A 22,897-nucleotide genomic window follows, 5' to 3' on the forward strand; every position below is an offset into this window, starting at 1 on the left:
TGCTAGTCTTTCAAATCCCTCAGCCCTCTTGGTTAAAAGTTCATATCAGGTTTCAGATCAAGAATAACCTTGGGATAGTTCAAGTGTTTCTTTATGAATTTTGGGCCTTTAATAGGTGACACTAGTCAGTGGTCCTCTCCTCAAGAGGTGAAGCTTCAGAAGCTGAGTTTTTGTATAACTTGTGTTGGAGAACTTGCATTAACCACTCTTCAGGGATTTCCCAGGAAAACATCTCAGCAAGCGATGAATCTAAAAACATTTTTAAAATGTATTGTCACAAAAATACATGTCTGTCTGGCACACTTCACCTCATGGTTCCTGGGTCGCAAGACAGATGCGAATCTGTCTGTCTCAAGTGTATATCCTTTTTGTGAGAAAATACGGTACCACTGTAGTGTTGGTATCATGCCTAGGGACTATTTTGATGGGCTTATTAAAGATGCATAGCTATTAATTAATAAAAATTTTCTTTTTGAACAATAAATCCTAGTGCTTTCACTTCCAGTAGATCTGTAGATGTTCATTTTTTAAATCTGGGAAACCTTAACTCGCTTTCCAGGCGTATAGGTGCCCATAAATCTTTTGATTATATTGCAGTAGTAGAATAAGGTTAATCTAGATCTAAATGATTTTTGCTTCTTATATTTTACAAAAGTAAAATGTCTGTTATTGCTGTGGCAGATACCAACACATTTAATAGCATTTTAATTGGGAGTATGGAACGATTAAGATTTTATTTTTTAAATCTCATCTTTGACCAAATCTCCTCTCTCCAATTCAAGATGAATCAGACTTTTATCACAGTCTTTCAGGAAATGATTTTATTTAACACAAATAAACATGGGATTATCTTGTGTTTACATACTGGACAGGGCAGTAATTGAATTGGTTAAAATTGCAAATTATGGACCAAGAAACACGGAAGATTTGTAGTCTGTGTTTACAATTGTAAATTCAACTTTATTTGGATGTATTCCACAATTGTATTTGGTTAACTTTCTGATTAAAATATTATTTTATCCAACTGTATATTGTAATAGATTCTGTGATTAGTCTGACCAAGTAATTATGGGGTAGTAATTTAATTGTAAGGTGCTTATGAATTCTCCATTCCTATGGCTAGAGGACTCTGAAGTAAAGCAGAGCATTTCTTTTGCCACACAGAATAAGACACTCCATCTTCTAGAACTGTAAAATTTTAGAAGGCATTTTTTTTCCAGAATGAAACATTTTTATCAAAAGGTAAGCAAAATTTTTCTTAAGCTTTCTCTGACTGGTACTCAGAGTTTTTCAGGCTGCCAGGGTTTTCAGTCATCTTATGAAAAGCTTTGAAACAAGCTAGTATGTTAAAGGTTTTTCCACTGGTCCAGCAGAGTTTTAAATGAAATCTGATTATTTTAATGGCTCTGCAACACCACATCTTTTCATAGCCCATCTTTAGGTTATCAGTTTGTCTCCAGCTCTGTGTGCTGTGACCACACATTTCTTTACATTAAAATTTAAAAAAAAACAAACAGGAAATTCACAGGTTTTGTAACATACAGATCTAATTTTCTTGAGTCTCTACAAGGCAAGAAAATAATAAATTAAGCCTACACCCATAACAAAATGCCCATCTGCAAGCATTAATTTAGTACCACTGCAACACTCTACCCCACTGACATGCTAATAATCTGATACACATCATTTTCAATTCAACATACTATTACCCTTGTTTCCTACATAAAACCTGAAAATCACAGTGCAGTGCACAATCCTAATTCTGACCTGTTCATTTTGGTGGTTTCTTACACAACGTACCGGTATTTGAAAAGTGCTGAGCACCCTCAATTGGGGTTAGGGGTAAGGAACAGATTTTCAAAGTACTCAGTGTTTAGCAGCTCTCATAGTACTTAGTGTAGGTACCTAAATGTGAACTAGTCACTTTTGAAAATTTGTCTCATGAAATATTTGTGTGTGGGCTTGTTCAGTTGGTCATATTGTATGGTTGACCTGGTTATACACGTTTTTGAAAACTCTGCTACTGCTGCTGAGACATCACTTGATGGAGGATATTAATTGAACATGATGCATGTTTTAATTTCATGTTTCCATAACTCGCAATTCAGGGCCAAATCTTGCCCTTATGTGCATACTCATGGCTTTCATTGACTTCACCAAAGGAGAAATTTCCCATGTCCCTTATGGAACAGTCCTGTAGAGTTTAATAGAAAATAAACTTCCAAAGGTTTTTGAATCATTCCATTAGAATAAAAGAAAATTATACCCTGTTATAGATGGTTCAAAGAGCCTTTAGAAAGTTTCTCACTTTCTATTAAATCTCCTATAGATTTTTAGAACAACTTCTGTAGAAACTTATTTATTTTATCTCTCTCAAATTCTGTTTCCATAAAGAATAGGAATAAAACTGATAGATTGGAGCTGAAAAAGCCCCAATTTGTCATGTTTGGTGCTTAGAATATAAAAATCCCTGCACCAGAGAAGAAATTATTGGTGCTGTTCACTGCCCTTTTTTTCCTCATTACAAATGCTAAGGCATATTGCCTTTTGTTGTTCGTGGTTCTGTCTTAGAGTCAGATTTCTTTCCCTGCCTATTTCTTTATTTGGCCAGTATTGGGGTTCCTCATCCCTTAGCCACCTCTATGTATTATAGTACTTGAGTCCACTTCAGTCTGGTTTGTTGTATTGTCTTTAAACATAATTGATAGAGTAAGCTCTCGGAATGGGTTTTGTTTATTGAATTTTGCCTCTTTACAGATGGCTGCAAATACTAAAGGTTCAGTGTTTTGAATTGTGGGCTTTTGTCTTAGCTGATGCAGTCGTTTAGGTTTTTAAAGCCAAACAAACAAAACCCAGCAACCCAAATCTAAGCATGTCAAAGGGTATGTGGGGATGGTAGTGTTTGGAAAGCTGTTGAACAAACGAGTGAAAGCCTTAAGAGCTATGGTACTAAATCCCGATTTGTCAGGGAGGCTAACAGAGAGTAGGAACTTGGAGACAATTCTGTGATGATTTTTAAAAGGAGTGAAAAAGGCACCCCAGACCAGCGGTTGGTAGGTGAATTTTAATTCCTCAAGGACTCTGTGCGGACTGGTGGCAAAATCCCACAGCCCCAAGAATATAGCAACAGTGGCTATTTTCACTTCTCAGTGACAGAGTAATAGAATAAATAAAATTCTAGGTTCCAGAGAATACTTACACTGTCACAGTATGATACTTTAAATTTAAGACAAATTTTATGTGGAAACTACTGAATTGGGACCCTCTAAATTATCATGGCATAGCTGCACAATTTACCTGAATTACTAATCTGACACAGTACAAAAATAATTGTATTGTTTTAGATCTTTAAAGCACTGTACAAATATAATTTTATTACTTTACACTATTAATTTTGTAGGGTTATAGCCACTCACTGCATGGTTAGTGCTATTTTGCTACTCAGAAGCTATGCTCAGTACTATAGTAGGAAGGTTCCTACATGTGGGATTTTTTTTAGCTACGAATTTCTTCCAGAAAAGAAAATGATTCATTTCTCTATTTTCCCCCCAATTGTTATAAATACAAAGCATAAAGTATCTTCTGTGACATGGATGAAAAATTTGGGCCCAGAGAGTCAAAGGTGTTAACGTGACCCTCAAACTGCCCCACATTAAACAGAGTTAAATAAGGTTTAAGTGTTTGGTATACAGGTACCTTACTTAGCCTGCTTAGTCTCCTGGCAAACACCATTAAAAATCTTTTAAATCTTTTATTAAAGATGCAGAAAATGAAGGAAAAACAGTTAAAGCCTTTGAAAAATGAAGTATTAAGTAAGGCTTTCATTTTAACAACATATCTTGTTCCCTTTCCCTGGAGAGAGTTTTTAGAAGGAAACCTTGCCCAGTTTGACAGTCTTTTAGATGGTAACTCTCCTTTTTTGAGGAGAAGAGAAGTTAGCTGAGATGAGCTGAAGCTGTTAAAGACTAATCCTATTTCCTAGAAGACAAAACAAGACAAATGCACACAAGAGGGGATGAAAAAGAAAAATAGAAAATGGTGCCTGTCTGTGTTGTCTCCACTAGCATCTTCACTGCTGGAGAAACAACAGCATGGCACGTGGTCTTATTAGTCACTCTGAGACCTGGTAAAGTTGTACCAGCTTCAGGCAGTTTAGGAAATTGCTTTCATCATTCTCTTTGGTCACAGGCTTACAGCAGTGTTGCAAAATATATAGTCTGGCTGGCTAAGCCTGACTTTTATTAAACAGAAGGAAGAAAGAGAGGGATAGGAAAGAGAAGGAATAAAGTGCGGCAGGAGAAGGATACACAGGGTGTGTGAGACAGTCATAAAATCATAGAATATCGGGGTTGGAAGGGATCTCAGGAAGCCATCTAGTCCACATCCTAGATGGTGTTCGGGCTGTAGCTGGAGCCAGTGAAGGTGTTGGTGTCATCTGGGTCCCTCTCTTGATCCTGACTGGTCAGGACATCTCTCAGGATTAGGTGGACAAAAGCCCAAGTCACAGTGGCACCTGAGGTCCCAGAAGATGGTAGGGTGGCAGCCATGATGGTGAAACTTCCCCTTTCCCATCTCTAATCTCTGTTAGGGAGTGATGAGTGAAATAGCCAGTCCTCTAATTATTTGGTGCAGCAATATTGGGCCTAATTTTTGACCCACCAGTTTTGGTCTGATTTTGGGACTCTCACAACAATTTTGGTCTGTTGATTTTGGGACTTGCACTTCTTTAGCAGGCATGATCTTAATTACAGTCCTTGAGTGATATCAGCAGGAGTTTTTATTTGGACTAGTTTAATCTTTTTGTTTCTCTTTTGCACCTTTTTCCATCAATATTTTTTATTATAGGTTATGACACTATATAAACTTTCACTCACTTTTTACAGTTGAGTTCACAATAAGGATAAATCTGCAGGGACAATTATTACAACAGTTGCTCCACAAAGTGTGAGTAAAGCCCTTGAGTTAGCCATGAAATATACAGGAAAAGGCAAAACTTATGTTCAGCTGATGTTGTATAAGACAGAAAAGCTTGGATTATATACTCTCCTGTGACAAGTTGGAAGTTTCCCATGTCAGTGCAGTCTACTTGTAAAGAAGCTAAATTCTCATTAAAAAACAAAACCAAAAGCCCCCTCCAAAACCAATTTAGCACTTGTGTGAAGAAAATCTTCTAAATATGAACCAAATGTAAACTGATGCAGAGATGTCACCTTAAGACTTCAGACAGTTGTGCCTCTGCTGCTGCTCAGAGTTCTGCCAAGTAGCTAAAGAGTGAAAACTAACCAGAATCTTGAGTCTTCACTAGTGCTATTCAGAAGCCTGTGAGCAGCAGAAAAACTGATTAGAGTTGGGTAAGTTTCACTTTGCTACTGTCCAGTTAAGCTAGGAACAGCAGCAGAGGCAATCATTCTGTTCTATAAACATTCTTGTACTATGGTTATCTGAGCACCTTCCAGTAATACATTAAATGAAGTGACCACTCATCTGTCATGTAGTGTTTGTTCTCTCATTGTGTCCTCAGGAGAAGGTGCAGTGCCTTTGTTTTGGTAAGGTTTTTGGTTTCTTTTTAAATATACGTGTTTTTATGTATTATGTTAGAGATGGCAGGGTGAAAGAAACATACCTTGCACTCAGAGCAGAAAGTGATCTGACCAGTTTGCCTGGTGGCTACATGTAGATGTTGAAAAGGACTGGAAAGAAAATTGATCCTTCTGGGACTCCACAAGTGAGGGGTCCAGTAATGGGAAATTGCTCCTCTACCACTACTCCTTGGTTGTGTTCCTCCAGGAAGGACTCAGACCATTTTAGTGCGTTACCCTGGACCCCTGCTCCCTCTCCCTGGTGAGACAACACTATCTCATGGTCAGCAATGTTGAATGCCGTAGTGAGCTCCAGCAGGAACAGAATGGATCTGTCCTTTATCCACTGACAGGAGGAGATCATTCCTGAGTGCCACTAAAGTGGTTTCAGTTCCTTATTCTGGCCTGAATCTGGATTATGACATGTCTAGAATTTTAGCTTCAATTAGATGATCTTATAGTTGGCCTTTGCTAGCTTCTCTTTGATCTTGTTCAGGAATGGGAAGTTTGACATTGGGCAGTAGTTGGGTAGAACTGATGTGTCCAGGGTGGGTTTCTTCAGGGTTGGTCAAACAATTTTGTATTTGAAAGAAAGGAAGAGTTCTCTCCTGAATGAGATGTTGTCTTTTCAGTCGAGAGTAGCACCAGTTGTTCATCACTCTTTTACAAGCCAAGGGTATTTGTCAGATTTACAAGGCTTGGGTCAGTATTCCCTTAGGGACTCTTCTCTCATTGAAGCTATTCACTAGGATACAGGATCCAAAATCAAGGGTTTGGGATTGTGTAGAGTAGTGTAGATATCCCTGTTGCAGTAGTCAGGATAGGTAGAGCAGATGAGATAATGCCCAGTACTTCTCAAGGCAGGTAACATGCTATATTTTATCATGGAGAAATGTGATACGTAATTCTATATTGATAGTATTATATGGCTTATTACCTTGAGACTGAAGAAAATTGATAGAAGCTATTCTTTGTCCGTCTAACTTTCACTGTGTGTTCAGTGTCAATCAGAGACTGCATGGGAACCATCTGAAATGTGACATTTGTATGACATGAGGCAGTAATTTAGATTAAATGCTACAGAGGTAGCATTATTCCTTGTTGAGACACTTTGCTGCTCCTTAAATCTATATAGTTGTTTCTAGATAGTAATAAGGCATTTCAAGCTGTGCTAAAACTTCAAAGCGTCTGAGCATTAGAATCTCTTTTAAAGTGTTCACAATTACTGATAGCTTGAGAAATAGGTCACCTGTAAGATTTTAGAAATGGCCAAGAAACAGGGAATGGCTGTGTGTCACATAAAGCATCCTGAAGGTTCTTTTTTGTGCACTGATTTGTACCCTGGGCAACTACCTTGATGCCAATAGGAATGCATAGGGATACAAGAAAGTTCAGAATTTGGTCATGTAATTTCAACTGGAAACTAGAAAAAGCATCTCTCCTATACATCTATATACAAGAAGCTTGTTCTGGGCCAAGGTGTTCGAAGCACCACAGGCCTGGCAGGAGTACTCTGAAAAATCAAGGCTTACACACAGCTGTGAGTTATTAGCTTTACTGAAGGTTAGTGACACACCTGCAACGGGGACTCCAAGCATTGCTGTCATGGAGGCGGGGAACCCAGCACATCGGAGGTCTGCCTGGGACGGAGTCCCCGTTGCGGGTGTGTCACTAACCTTCAGTAAAGCCAATAATTCACAGCTGTGTGTAAGCCTCGTTTTTTCAGAGTACTCCTGCCAGGCCTGTGGTGCTTTGAACACCTTGGCCCAGAACAAAGCTTGTACTCTATTTTCTGCATTCTGTTACACTGATTATCCAACCTTTACTGATTTATTACTACATCCCATTTATTTCTTTTTATGAAGGGCTTTTGTTGTTAAAAGCTATTGCTATTTATTACGATTAAGCAAGAGGTAAAATCACTTAAGTAGAAAGACAAATAACATACTGTGTAAGCATAACATTGTAATTACAAATTACACAACTGCATTTTTTAAAAATAGAAATTTCAATAATTGCAAAATGACAGTTTTAGTACCAAAAGTTCTGTTTTATAATAATGATATATAATTAACCGTGTAAACTTCAACTACTCTGTAAACAGATACATTGATAGTGTGTGGAGGCGCCCTGTCACTCAATCAGGCATTACCTCAAGTTTTCCAGGCAATTCAGATGTTGATAGGGGCCAAGACTGTTGAATGGCTTGAGTGGGGGAAATGGTGTGTTCCAGAGCCAAAGAGAGATTAAACCCCCGGATAGCCAAATGACAAACAGCAAGGTATGATTATACCGCTCCATGAAGATACATGTCCATTTTTTCTTAATGTTTTATTGATCTTTACATTCTTAGAACTGTGTTTAAAATTGATTTGAACTGGAAAGCCAGGTTTGACTCCCAGTTCAGGAACTGATCCGTTTGACCTTGCACAAGTATCTAGCCCACTACGTAGGAAAGATAGGAAGTATAGCAAGAGACCACCCTGGCTTAACCAGGAAATCTTCAATAAGTCCTACAAAAAGTGGAAACTAGGTCAAATTACAAAGGATGAATATAAACAACACAAATATGTAGGGACAAAATTAGAAAAGCCAAGGCACAAAATGAGATTAAACTAGCTAGAAACATAAAGGGTAACAAGATAATATACTATAAATAAATAAGAAGCAAGAGGAACACCAAAGACAAGGGAGGCCTGTTACTCAATGGTGGGAGGGGGAACGACAATAACAGAAAATGTGGAAATGGCAGAAGTGCTAAATGACTTTTTGTTTCAGTTTTCACCGAAAAGGTTGGTAACAACTGGACATCCAACTTAATGAATGCCAGTAAAAATGAGATAGGATCAGAGGCTAAAATAGGGAAAAAGTTAAAAATTCCTTAAACAAGTAGCAGCTGTGTTAGTCTGTATCCGCAAAAAGAAAAGAAGGACTTGTGGCACCTTAGAGACTGTTAGTCTCTTTACTTTTCTTTAAACAAGTTAAATGTCTTCCATTCACCAGGGTCTGATGAAATACATTGTAGAATACTCAAGTAGCTGAGTGAGGAGATCTCTGAGCCATTAGCGATTATCTTCAAAAAGTCATGGAAGATCGGAGAGATTCCAGAGGACTGAAAAAGGTCACTGTGTTTGCCTATCTATAGAAAGGGGAATTACAGACCAGTCAGCTTAACTTCATTACCAAGAATGATAATGAAGCAATCAGTTTGCAGACACCTAGAAGATAATAAGGAGATAAGTAACAGTCAGCATGGATTTAAAGAATAAATCATGTCAAAGCAACCTAATAGCTTTCTTTGACAGAGAACCAAGCCTGGTGGATAGGAGGAAAGTGGTAGATGTGGTATATCTTGACTATAGTAAAGCTTTTGATACTGACACATGACCTTCTCATAAACAAACTAGGGAAATACAATTTAGATGGAGCTACTATAAGTTGGATGCATAACTGTTTGGAAAACCATTCCCAGAAAGTAGTGTGACAAAGTTCCTCCTCTGCATTGGTGGGTCTTGCGCTTCTTGGCAGATTTGCTCGTCTGAGATTCATGGCAGCCCTCAGTTTGGTCACTTTTGCTAGTGGCTCAAATCTGCCGTTCACTCAGCTAACCTCATCACTGGCCAGCATGGGGAAAAGGAAGGAGAACAAACCCCGCAGTCTCTGCTGGTCCACCTAGTGGGTTGGAGAACAGGCCAGGGACCTTTTTCTCCTCTGATGGGACCCACAGTTCAGGTCCATTCCTCCTGTATCCAATAGGAAATTGGTGAGATAGGGAGAACCTGGGCCCACCCACTACTCTGGGTTCTAGCCCAGGGCCCTATGGATCACAGCTGTCTACAGTGTTTCATGTAACCCCTGTGTGATAGCTACAACTCCCTGGGCTACTTCCTCATGGCCTCCTCCCAACACCTTCTGTATTCTTACCACAGGACTTTCCTCCTGATGCTATATAGCATTCATACTCATCAGTCCTTCAGTAGCACATCCTCTCACTCTCAGCTTCTTGCACACCCCCCACTGACTGAAGTGAGGTCCTTTTTAAACCAGGTGCCCTGATTAGCCTGCCTGTCTTAATTGATTCTAGCAGCTTCTTAATTGGCTCCAGGTAGTCACAGTAGTTATCAGTTGTTCACAGTCAAGCTGGAAAGACACATCAACTGGGGTCCTGCAGGGATCAGTTCTAGGTCCGGTTCCGTTCAATATCTTCATCAGTGATTTAGATAATGGCATAGGGCGTACACTTAAATTTTGTGGATGATACCTAGCTAAGAGGGGAGGATTAAAATTCAGAATAATTTGGACAAACTGGAGAAATGGTCTGAAGTAAATAGGATGAAATTCAGTAAGGACAAATGCAAAGTACTCCAATTAGGAAGGAACAATCAGTTGTACACATACAAAATGGAAAATGATCCTCTAGGAAGGAGTACTACGGAAAGGGATCTGGGAGTCATAGTGAATCACAAGCTAAATATGAGTGAAGTAACGCTGTTGCAAGAAAAGTAAACATCATTCTGGGCTGTATTAGCAGGAATGTTGTAAACAAGACACGAGAAGTAATTCTTCCGCTCTACTCCGTGCTCATTAGGCCTCAACTGGAGTATTGTGTCCAATTCTGGGCGCCACATTTTAGGAAAGATGTGGACAAATTAAAGAAAGTCCAGAGAAGAGCAACAGAAATTATTAAAGGTCTAGAAAATATGACCTATGAGGGAAGATTGAAAAAAATGGGTTTGTTTAGTCTGGAGAAGAGAAGACTGAGAGGGGACATGACGATAGTTTTCAAGTATATAAAAGGTTGTTGTAAGGAGGAGGGAGAAAAATTGTTCTCCTTGTCCTATCCTCAGAGGTTAAGAAGCAGTGGGTTTAAATTGCAGCAATTGCAGCAAATAGTGTAGGTTGGATATTAGGAAAAACTTCCTAACTGTCAAGGTGGTTAAGCACTGGAATAAATTGCCGAGGGAAATTGTGGAATCTCCATCATTGTGGATTTTTAAGAGCAGGTTTGACAAACACTGTCAGGGATCGGCTAGATAATATTTAGTCCTGCCATAAGTACAGGGGCTGGACTAGATGACCTCTTGAAGTCCCTTCCAGTTCTACACTTCTGTGATTCAAAGTCACTTCAAGTAAAATTTCAAAAGTGTCCAAGTCCTATCTTCAAACCAAATTCAGAAATTTAGGAGCCTAAGTGCCTAAATCAGTTTTGAAATGGGACTCTTCTCCCATAGTTTAACTGGTTTGTCTGTTTAAACTGTAAGTTCTCGGTAGTAGGGCTTGTCTCTTACTCGTGTGTGTGTGTGTACACACATGTATAGCACAATGGGGACTCTAGGGTACAATTGTAATACAAATAACGTAATTATGTTGCTAATCTCACTGTTGGCATTTGCAGCTTTCTTTTAAGGGCCTAGATCTTTTGCTGGTTTTGACACAAACATTTAGACAAAGTGCAGCTTCCTTTCAGCAACTAAAAGAGGCAGCTAAAAAGTTGATAAAGTACCTTGGGAGATTTTCCCCCTACTGCTAAAATGGGCTCAGGAACAGCACCTTATAGAAATCCCAGCACCCTCCCTCTTCCTGGCAGTTGTGGGAGAAAAGGTAGACTTCCTGCTAGATTATTACCATTGGACCTTGCTATTCTCAGTATGATTTGTATCCACCTCTGACCTTGTGGGTTCAGTCCTTCACCTAGCATATACCTGATGTGTCTTTTGAAGTCGTAGTTTAATGTTTGCTATGAAATGAGAATTGCTATGGATATTTTATAGCTGGTAATCTAACTGTATTTAATTTTGTTCCCTTTAGACATTCCTGACATTGTGAATGGCAAACATCTTAAAATTTTCAGGTGAGTTTCTTTTTGTTGTATTTAATTATTTGTGGTCTGTATGTGCCCGACTGGACATCTCTAGAAATGGCATGGCATGTCTCAATTTTTTTTTGGGGGGGGGGATAAAAAATAAACCAATCCAGCATTCTACAAAAAGCGGTTTGTGGAGGACAGTGTTCTCTTGTTTGAAGGGAAACTGATGGCTTATTATTAATGTACTCAATATTTTGCTGTTCTAGTTTTTTTCTTAGCTACTGCAGCCTAAAAATTGTAACTTACTAGCTAGTAACAATCAATTATTGAAATATTGTAAGGTTTAAAATGCTGAGACTGTTAGGATTGAGTTCATGTAACTACTTCGTTTTTTGGATATTTTCAAACAAACTTTCTCTGATGTGATTATTAAATGAATCCTTCCTCCTTTATGCAGCCTCTGGCCTTTAGAAAGTAATAGATTCAATATGTGAATTTAAATTACACATGCATTGTATCTCCTTGGCATCACTCGTATAACATTTTAACATTTCTCATAGATCATAATGAACTACTGTTTTCCAGTAGGTGGAATATTAGCTCTGCACATTGAGCACCCAAATGGGGAAGTTGATCCAACTGCACTCATTATTTTGCACAAAAGGAGTTAAGTCTGTCAAATCTAAAACCAACTGGTTCATAGTCAGAAGGGTACAGAATAGAAATTGACAGTAGGAGTAGAATGAGTAATATTTAACTTACATTTTTTCAGGGTCTCTTATCCCACAGAATCCTAAAGCACTTTACAAACTAGATAGATACATGAATCACTTAATTCATCACTGAAAGCAACCAGATGTGGGTTGAAAAGTCATAATGGTTTTAATTGTGCTCAGCAGCAGTATACAAGTTCAGGACAGGAAATGAAGAACATTATATTTGAATTGAATTGCAATTGAAACTGCAGGGGGGATTTAAATTGATAGTGTAAATTAGTAGGACAAACTTGCTTGACTTAATCCAGCTCCCCTGTGAAAATGTTAATGCTGCTATTCTTTTAAAAAGTTTCTTGATTTGTGCCTCATCTGATATGCTATCCCAGCTGACAAGTGCCCTACCTACCTCCCACCCGCCCCCCAGATTTCAGCATGAGTGTAGAACAAGTGGATGAAAGATGTATCATTTGTGCACACATGAACCAGTAAAGATTTGCAGAGGACAGAGCACATTGGGACTGATGTCAGGCTAAGGCTAATGCAGCAAATCCTTTCTTGTTCCAGACTTATACTTCTACCTGACCTGACTGAAACCAGTAACCAACTTTTCAGTAACTAACATTAGTTAATTTTTCTGGGTTCTGAATTTTAAACATTAATTATTTTTCATTATATCTTTTTTTCTTTAAGAGAATGGGATGGTGATCTGAAGAAACTGCCAAACATTAAAATGAGAAAAGTCTCTACTAAAAATGCTGTTTGCAGTAGGACAGAGATGGCAAATGGGGAAGCTGAAGAGGAATTAGATACAGCAAAAGACACAGACTAATGAGCACCAGCTGATACGAAAGATGAAACAGCTGAAAGAGACTGCCAGGAACCTATTTGAACTATCACTGGAAGAAGGAATAAAGCTGGTATTTTCAATTACATATGAGAAGATGTGGCTGGTTGAATATTTGATTAGTTGGTTGTGCTTCACCCTGGCCTTAAGTTATGGAGTGAGATTTCAGCAAGCAGCATGTTAGATTCAGTGTGGTGCTTATTTAAAGAAAAGTGAAGGCTTTAAAATCTTAAACTTACAGAAAATCTCCATTTTCCCCCCTACCTCTTCCACCCTAGTGTCTATTCAGGGTGCAAGCCCCTGGATATGGGTTGATGGGGAATAGTTATCTCTAGCCTAATGGCTGTGGGACAGTGCACTTATCTGTGACTCACCTGTTTTGGCAAATGTAATGGGGAGGGTGGGGGGATTTTTTTGGTAGTGCCCATTCATTGAATGATGATAATGAGAACATAAATGTTGTTTAATTTTGATAAGTAGGTAAGATACTGTTATAAAGCAGACTACCTTTACCCATAACTTGGTCCATTACCTGTGGCCTTTAAGTTAAGATAAAATGGTACTAAATAGGTGACTTAAATCTATCCCCATAGCCACCATCTCCAGATTTTCTTTACTGAGCCAGCAACCAGCCCTCAGCAAATTGTGCATTTGCAGATGATGGCTGAAGCTCGGGTAATGGCTTAGAGAAGCAGGCTTTCATACAGCCTCATGTTAGCACATGTTGAAAAGAGCATCAAAAATTGGAGGAAGGCATTTGGAGCCTCTTCTAAAGCATCCCTCCACCTCCCTTTGTGCCTAATTTGGACCCATCTTTCAGAAAAGCCCTTGTCAGACTTTAGAAAAAGCCAAGGAGAGAACAGCAGGAAGAATTTTCTTCTCTACTCCTTTAAGAGCACAGTCCCTGGTCTGTAACTAAGAAATGTATCCCAAAGTAGAAGCATAGCGTCCCATTTAGTGATGAGGGATATCCATAACTTGATCATCAAAAGGGTTCCTAGGTCTACAACTGCATGAACTCAAGAAAAGCCTTTTACTCTAGGGCTGTGGAGGCAGAATGTATTTCTGCCACTAAAAGCTATGTGCATAGATTGACTGTTTTCTGATGCCAGTGATAGCCAGTTAACCCTTTTATGCAAGAGATTTTATTGCCTTCATTACAAAGACTGAGTTGATCGCTAAGCTGAGACACTGTTGGTTATTTGGTGTGGCTTAGTGAATAGAATACTGGACTGAGGTTCAGGACACCTGGGTTTTCTTCCCAGCTCTACCACTGGCCTCCTGGGTGACCCTAGTTAGTCACTTTCCTCTGTTTGCCTATTTGTAAAATGAAGATGATGATGCTTATTTCCTTTGTAAAGCACTTTGAGATTGACAGATGAAAAGTGGTGTGTATCAGGTAAGTGATAGTATTTGTACCATTGTTAGCACATTTACATGGGGATGCTCTTGTGGCATTGTAAAATGCCTCTTGATTCATAAAATGGGTGGGCTTCCCCAGGGTTTATTCTTAAGGGATGCTGCTGGATCTCACAGAGACTTGCCAAACAGGCAGTAGTTTGCAGGTGGGCAGTTTAACATCTTCAGGTTAAGGGAATTTATATGGATCAGGTATTCAGCCCATCCCTCACTCATAAGGAAATATATAACAATTGAGCTCAAGGCTATTGGAAAAGACCTGACAGTCTCATTTTGCTTCATCCTCCCATCCCTGTGGAAGGGACTAGGGACTTTGGATACTTTCATGGAACCTGCTGTGAGGCCCAAGCATGTCTGTTTTGTAGCGAGTAAACTCAGACAGTGGATAGAGTACATGGACCTGACTGATATGAAGTGTAGCGATGGTAATTGCTTTGTGTTATATTGAGCCAAATTGCCAATTCTGATATCTGGGTAGAAAAAAAAACTTGCCACGCTGTCACAGTTGTGTGGGATGTTTCCAGGGGCATAGATTTGTTGGTGCATAAACTCAAGGTAGGATTACTTTACAGAATCCAGAATTCATTTTTCTCTTGGGCTTAGTGGATATCATGTGTGATTTGGGGCTGAGTGGGTTCTTGATTTAATATATAAAAAAGGCTTTCTTGGGTTCAATGGTATGACCATTAGGCTGCAGAAGAGAAGAATGAGGGGGGATTTGATAGCTGCTTTCAACTACCTGAAAGGGGGGTTCCAAAGAGGATGGATCTAGACTGTTCTCAGTGGTAGCAGATGACAGAACAAGGAGCAATGGTCTCAAGTTTCAGTGAGGAAGGTTTAGGTTGGATATTAGGAAAAACTTTTTCACTAGGAGGGTGGTGAAGCACTGGAATGGGTTACCTAGGGAGGTGGTGGAATCTCCTTCCTTAGAGGTTTTTAAGGTCAGGCTTGACAAAGCCCTGGCTGGGATGATTTAGTTGGAGATTGGTCCTGCTTTGAGCAGGGGGTTGGACTAGATGACCTCCTGAGGTCCCTTCCAACCCTAATAGTCTATGATTCTGTGACCAAAACCTCCTTGTTGTGCTCAAGGCTAAGTTTTAAGGATCTGTAGTGTTAAGTATGTCTCTAGGATGTGGGGTTTGATTTGCCTCTGTGTGAGACTCAGCGGGAGGACCAGCCTTCATCAGACTCCTCTGTTACTGCTTTTAGGAGATGTAATCCAAAACTAAACCTCTTGCTGTCAGGATTTCCTAATTACAGGTATCACTCCTTTCCTTATGACTGAAATGGGAGGCAATGTTGGATACCACATTAGAAGTTAGTAAGTGGAGGGCACAACTGGCACAGTTTGAAACTGTTGTGCCTCTCTTTTCCAGTGATTGATATGTCATGCAATTCTGTGTTAGTTCTGTTAGACCCCTCTTTGCCTATTCTTAGCAAATTTCATTCAGTTACTTACCAGCTTTTTTTTGGTATGTAGTCTGTGTAGGGGATTTCCTGCCCTGGACAGTGAACTAAATTGCATAACAGTAAGTTTCTATTATTAACCGGAACAACCAAAAACAAAAAACTCCCTTCTTGCCAGACAGAAGGAACATGCACTGTTATGGTTTGAACTAAACTGGATTAGCCAGTAATACAGAATTAACCACTCTGTTTCTTAAACTCAAATGAAACAATGCTACAAGGAAGTGAGCTGGAGAAATTAGAGGCCTGGAAGATGTTTGAGTGACCTTTCACCTGTAAGCTGCATCCATGGCCATCCAGCAGTCTGATAGCTAGTGCGCATCTCATGTGGCTGGGAGCGCAGCTGGCGCCTGGGCTCTCAATCAGCCAGAATCTATGGCAGCTCCTCTCGGTGCTGGGGAACAGGAGGAACCCTAGAATCAGCAAGGAGGGGTGAGTAGTGAGGTGAGGGAGGCAGGGGCTCTGGAGGGAGCACGGCTGGCACTCATGTCTCACTCTGCCTGCCAGGCCCTCCTGGCGGAACCCATGGCAGCTCCTCTCAGTGCCAGAGGAAGCTGTGAGCCAGCAAAGAGAGGGAGCTGTTCATGGTGCCTTCCCAGGGCATGTGGAGCCAGCTGTGGAGAGGCTAGACCCTGAGGCTGGCAGCAGCAGCGAAGGCTGGCAGTGCTAAAATGAGCCCCCAGCATCCCTTCCAGTAGAGAGCAGCGGTGGGGGGAGTGCCTATGCTGCCGTTGCGGCTGGGATGTAAGTGCCCGGTCTGGGAGCTCCTCCCCACTCCGGCCTCTAATCGCAACTCCCTCCCAGGGACTTGGGGTAGGGGTTTGAAGTAGGGCTGGCTTTGAGGTAGGGTTGGGGAGACCCTAAAATCCTTTCGCCAAGGAAGTATTAAGCTAGCAGGGAGGGATAAGGGGAGGCAAGGTGCACCTGGGAAGGAACAGTCCGGGGCGGGGTTTCCCCTCAAGGGCTGCCTTTCACATCTTTGCTCAGTTAACCCATCATTCCCTAAGGCTGAGCATCTGATCATTCTCATTCGTCCCTGCTAAAGGTTTTATTGCCTGCTCTACACACCCTGCATTGGTTTAACTAGAAATGTAATAACTGATTTAGTTAAACTGGTGCAATGTGATGTATAATTGCTCTTAACTCTATTTAAATCTGTCTCATCTGCTTAGCTTGCCTTGGTAAATGTCCAAACAAAACCTGAACTGATATCATTGATCTGAATCACCAATTGACCTGTGTCCACAGAGCAAGTCGGGGGGTTTTTTGGTTTGTTTTTTTAAACCCAGTTTTAGTTGAATTGGTGTAACTTCCATATATAGACAAGCTCTGCGTTTCACTTTGGTGATAGAATCACTGCAAGAAGTTTTTTTTTCCCTGCATTTTCTTTTAAAAGGGACAATAAGCCTTATTCTTCCTGGTATGACTCAAAAGGCTAGTTTGTCATTGTAAAAGATGTGGTGTCCTTAATAGCACTGTGTTAAACTGACATTTGTGTAAACATTTTTTAAAAAATGTATGTTATTTGGAGTAATGGAGAATATTAGATTAGCTGTCTAAGTGAACAATTGAACAATTCCATTAAAACAAAAGGCAAATATATAAAGCAAATGTATAATCTGTAAAGTTAACTTGACAAAAAATCGAGCAGTCTTGAAGTAATTTGTAATACTTGCTGCTCACGTTATGCATTTTAAAATAAAAGTGAAACTAGATAGAGAAATAAAAATTTTGATTGTAATCTTATGTACCCTGTGTTCCTTTTTGCTATCATGTAGACTTCAGCTTTTTAGACTATTATGTAGGTTACACAGGGAAACGGAAATGTCTCCAGCTAATGAAGAGAAAAGTTTTTTATATTGATTGTAGCCAGAAAAATTACTATAAAAATGGCAAGATCTTACATAGGGAACAGATAGGATGACTATCTGACTCATGCTGATAAACGCAAATTGGTATTGTGTCAGTATAGAAAAATGAGCTGGATTTTATTCCGTCTTGCACATCATCAATTTGTCGAGTAAGTTTTGACTGCAGAATCTTTATATGGTAATGATAGAAGAGAGAAACTCATGCTGACTTTAAATTTCCAGGTTGAGAATGTTGTTGAGAGAGAAAATGAATATGGAATCCCATGATGTCATTTTTATAGTAATCTTTCTGACAATTACTGTGCTTTACAGCCAGCTGGTGTGTTCACTGGATTGAAGAGCCTATTCCTTCTCCAAATGCTATAAGGATGCTTTGATCTGTTGCACTTGCATTCTTTTTTAAATGTGACTGCCATTAACGTGAAAAGTTTGCCTTCTGTCTAATTACTCCAGTGTTTTTCTATGTTTAGGCTTAGATTGCTTTAATATAGGAAATACCATGGAAATGTTACTTGCAGAAAGTGGTTATAAACATTGTAATGTTAACCACTGTAGATGGGAGGCACTCTGTGTTTATAACTATAACTAAACTTTATCATGCTCTTTTAATTAGAAAATTCAAAAGTAGGTATTTTTTTTCAGAATGCTGTGGGCTGATTTTCCCCCTGCCCAAATGTCTGCGATTTTTTTTAGTTAGCTTTAGGTAATTGATTTTAATGGTGTTTAACTGCAAAGTTTTATGTGTTACAAGCAGTCTTTGTTTTAGCTCAAGGGACTCAAAACAAGTTGTGTACAAAACTTCAAACTAGCGTAAGGCTGGTCTGCAAATTAATATAGCTCGAATAAGATAGGATGTGAACTTAAAGCAAATGAATGATGCCTCATTAATTCCATGTGTGGACACTTTTATTTCCAAATAAGAGTGCCTTATTCAGAATTAATTTAGTCAGAAGATTAAGCTAATTCTGGAATAAGAGTGTCCACCCATGGGGTTAATCAGGGGAAAAGAAACTGCTGCTATAGCATCAGTTAGTAGATGACTAAATTGGTATATTTCAGAAGCTTTTGAAGATAGGGGCCTTTCCCCCTCCCCCCCCCCGATTCTTGCTCATTCATTTAGAGGCATGGAAGCTTCCTGAGGGATCATATCTAAAATACAAAAAGGAATGGATGAGGGGCCACCTGGTCATGTTTTTTCACATCTTCACTAAATTTTACAAATTAAATGTGAAGAGACCTGTATGCTAGTATTCACCCCGTTAACTGATGTATTTAAAAAAAAAAAAAAAAAGACACTGTCTCATCATTTGTCCTTTGTTTCCCTTGCTGCTGCTGCACTGTTTTTGGACATCCCATTGTAATGGATCTGCAGATTTTTCGCTGTGAAGAACAAGAACATTTGCCTACCTGAGAATCACCTTTCTTCTAGCATGGAAGTCGGCAGATCCAACCCACCCACCACAAGGTTATAGTTCTGAGCGAGACTTCAACTGTTGCCCTCTCCTCCATTTTCTTTTTTGGGCACATATGTACATATTGTATATATTCGCTGTTAATTGGGGTGGAATTTGAAGTTACTCTCGTTTAGGAAGGGTTTATATACATTTGTTGTTCTACCTAATAACCTGGGAATTAAGGTTTAAAGGAATTAGCTCTACAAAGCAGGTCTAGAAGGATCTTGAACTGGCTTGCTAGATGGGTCTTCAAAAGTGTGGCCTCTCCCAGCCTGCTTTGACTGACTGACCTGGTGTTTGCCTCCAAGGAGCTGCAACTATGAGTAAGATCCATTATAATGGAGCTGCAGACTGTCACTGTAAAGAAAATGTTCAGGTAGGTTTTTTTTTTTTTTTAAAAAAGGCTCCTAATATGGAGCCTCACAATACCATTTTAGTAAGCTATTCCACAGAACCGTTCTTTAAGCATCTACGCTTAAACTGTTACCTTAAAAATGTGTGTACAGTGGCATGAAAATATTCTGTGCAAAGTGTCATGAGGCGTATAATAAAACTCTGCTTACAACTTTAACTATGGATTTGATACTGAGTAGTTTTGTAATCGGAGTAACTCTTAATTACCATAATTCAAATACTCTGACCAATTTTCTACATAAATGGAACAGCTGTGTCATTCTATAACTAGTTCATTATTAGAAATGAACAAATAGAACAAACCAACATTTACATAGAGAGCCTGGACTAAATACTGGTCTCTCATTCACTGCTCTAAAAACATAGGCTTGCTCCAGTTGAGGTAAAAGAAGCTCTCTGTTATGCTGTCAGCCCTGATTTATATTCTTGAAGCTATATCCAATCAAGAAGGGCAGCATGCTTATTGAGAATGACTGGGTCACCGTGTTATTCCCTAGCCAACTACAAAGTGATCTTGTCCAAAATTCTTATTTATTTTGCAGCTTTAGAAAGATAAGCAGCAAATGTCAAGGTGAGATTGCTAACAGTTCGCAATAAAACCTTGCCTGAGCTTCCCCTCAGACTGGTATATGCCCAGAGCTGCTCTCTGCAGAGCTTCCTGTACCTAGCTGTTTTACCTCTGAGAGCCACTGAGCTTTTATTGGTTGCTGAACTGGTTCAAGTGAAACCCACCTAATTTTGTTACTACAAGTGGTCTTTCTTCAAAGAGAGATTTACAGACAACATGTCTGGCTTTAGGAACATCTTACATTGCTACAACAATTCCTGTGTAAATTTGCTTAAGAACAATCTAATTTCTTCAAACTATAGACTGTGTACTAGCTCTTAAGGAATTTTAACTATATGGCAAGTTTGAAGGAGTAATAAGCTAGTTTTTGCTTTCTCCAAGAGCTTCAAACTGCATGCAAAGCACCAACTGGAATAAACAAAGAAGTGCTGTTTTAATTCCCATTTCCTCAGTGTAACTATAAAAGAGGATACTCCATGCTGTACTGCATACATCTTACCAAAAGATATGTGACTTCTCAGGCAAAGTGATCAACTGCACACCTAAGATCAAGTTGAATGATGCATCAGGAAGTACCTACTGCTGTGAAGGTAGGGTGGAGTCCTGGTCATCTCTAAGGTTGCAACCAAGTTCCAACATAAGCTTTATTTTAGGTGCCCAAATTTTAGCAAAGGACAATTTTTTTTTCCAGAAAAGGTAGGAAAAAAAATGGGCTATAAGGTTACCCTTCATGGACATTAGTCAAACATTACTTCAGGTTACCCACAATTCCCTACTTTTAAAATAAATGTAGCTCTGTATTTGTATACAATGGATAGAAATGAACATGTCTAATAAAAGCAGTTCACTCATTTTTATTGTAATAAAATGCACTTTGTTTTTACTGGCAAAGTTGGGCATGTAGATCTGTTTAAACTATGAAATTTTCTTTATACCTTGGCAAGGTTGGCTTAGATGATTTCTGCTGCAACTCTTAAGAACATGTTCTCTCAAGGAGCACTGTGATCCATTGGTCTTGGAGGCAATGGATACCCTTTAATGTGAACACCCCTGCTTCAACACTTTAGATGTCATTGGATAATGTCAGTCTGTTTTGTTTTAAATAGATTATCCAGAGCATAGTTGTAGCAGTCTATCATATAAAAATGGTGGGGCCCATACTTGCTTGAATTCTGTGCAAAGAGGCTTTTAAAACTTAACCAAAATCTTTTCCTGGGTGCATAGCTTGAGACAATGGGGAGGGGTCAGAAAGATGGAATCCTCCCAACAAATTCAGTTATAATTATGCTTGGAGTTCTGCCTGTGGAGAAAAATGGGAGGTGAAAATGTTTTGTCCTGTTGAAGGAATGTCACACTTAAAGCAAACATAAATTTTGCGTTTTTGCTTTAACAAACCAAAATGTTTTTCTTTTGGAAACTCAAATATACTATATGGTGGTAAGATCATTTCTACCACTTAAAATACAGAAAACTGCAGTGGTTTGGGTCATTTGTTTAATACAAATACAAATTTGTTCTACAACAATTAGAAGTTATATTAATTTTGTTTCCCTTAACCCCCCCACCCCCTTTCTTTCAGTACATATTCACTCACAAAAACCAACTCTTTTTGGAAAAGAGAATGGGGTTAAACAAGTAACAACTCTTAGTTCCAAGTATTACAGTGTAAAATATTTTCTTCATAGATTAAGTGTCACGGTGGTGTACAGAATTATAAAAAAGGGCTTGATCTGATGATGGGGAATGTATAGTTATGGACAGGCCAGGAAAATAAGCACTTGCTTTCAGCTATAGCGCTATGTGAAATAGTACCATTAGACTGGGTAAAAATCCTCATCATACTAACACAAAGGTAAGTGGTGCATTGTCACTGTTTTAAAATGAATAAATGAAAGCATTAGTTCTGGAAATGGAAACAGATTTTAAGAAACCAGGAAAGAAGAGATCCATGTCCACCTAGGGGACAGAAGCATTTTGTTTCACAATTCCTCACTAATAGTAGTAATTCTGCAATCCTTATCCAAGCAAAACTGCCACTGAAGTTAAAGGGAGTGTTGCTCAAGCAAGAAGGAAGAATTTGGCTTCATATCAGTGCAGTCTACCTGGGACTGACCACATCTACAAAAGGGCAGCTTACAATGAGTGTTCATCCCAGAGCTGATCCTGCAGTTCTTAGCCAGTCCAAATTCCACTTAGGTCAGCGGTGTTTTGCCTGAATGAGGATGCATTTGATTACCAAGCCTGTGGTTCAGCAACTTATGTATATGTAGGTTTTACTGATCTTTAACTTCTTCTCAAAATAAATTACTACTTGCCAATGAAAAAGAGTGGGTTTTGTGGCACAGAATCCTCAAGTGGACTACAGCGATTGATTGGGTTCATACAGAACATTATGCTCTCTGATAGACAAGGATGGCAGATGTTTTAAGATGAGGTGTTGTCCAGTACTTACGGTCTTGATCCATTTTCATGTGAAGTTACTCATGCAAGCTTGTATCCCTAACGCCTCAGTGTAAATAATCTTTTTTGCTGGAGACAAGTCTTACATTACTAGATAAATGTGGCTTTGAGTATATAGCTAAATTTCTACCCCAGACCAGAAGAAAGAGAGCTTTGTGTAAGATCAAAAATTTCTCTCTCATATCAGCAGAAGTTGGTCAAATATAAGATATTACTTCACCGACCTTGTCTCTCTAAAAACCATCAAGTCAACTGTAACTGACAGAGGGGATGGGATGGGGAAGGGTGGGGGGTGAGTA

At 39.3% G+C, this 22,897-nt stretch overlaps 1 protein-coding gene across 2 annotated transcripts in view; it reads left to right on the forward strand.

Annotated features, from left to right (window-relative positions):
• The window catches only part of TMA16 (translation machinery associated 16 homolog), a 54,319-nt gene extending 31,874 nt beyond the window's left edge, over positions 1-22,445 (forward strand). The window contains exons 6-8 of one of the 2 annotated variants that reach the window (XR_005292492.2): positions 11,388-11,430; positions 12,792-13,018; positions 19,075-22,445. Coding sequence is in view for 1 of the 2 variants with exons in the window: in XM_038398901.2 (XP_038254829.1) it covers positions 11,388-11,430; positions 12,792-12,930 (182 nt within the window). In the remaining variant the exon portion in view is untranslated. Of the gene's footprint in view, positions 1-11,387; positions 11,431-12,791; positions 15,919-19,074 lie in introns of those variants that run through there. The other variant, XM_038398901.2, reaches the window with a different exon arrangement.
• The last annotated feature ends 452 nt before the right edge of the window (positions 22,446-22,897 follow it).

The sequence above is a fragment of the Dermochelys coriacea genome, chromosome 4 (genome assembly GCF_009764565.3).
Source record: "Dermochelys coriacea isolate rDerCor1 chromosome 4, rDerCor1.pri.v4, whole genome shotgun sequence".
NCBI classification, from domain to species: domain Eukaryota; kingdom Metazoa; phylum Chordata; order Testudines; family Dermochelyidae; genus Dermochelys; species Dermochelys coriacea.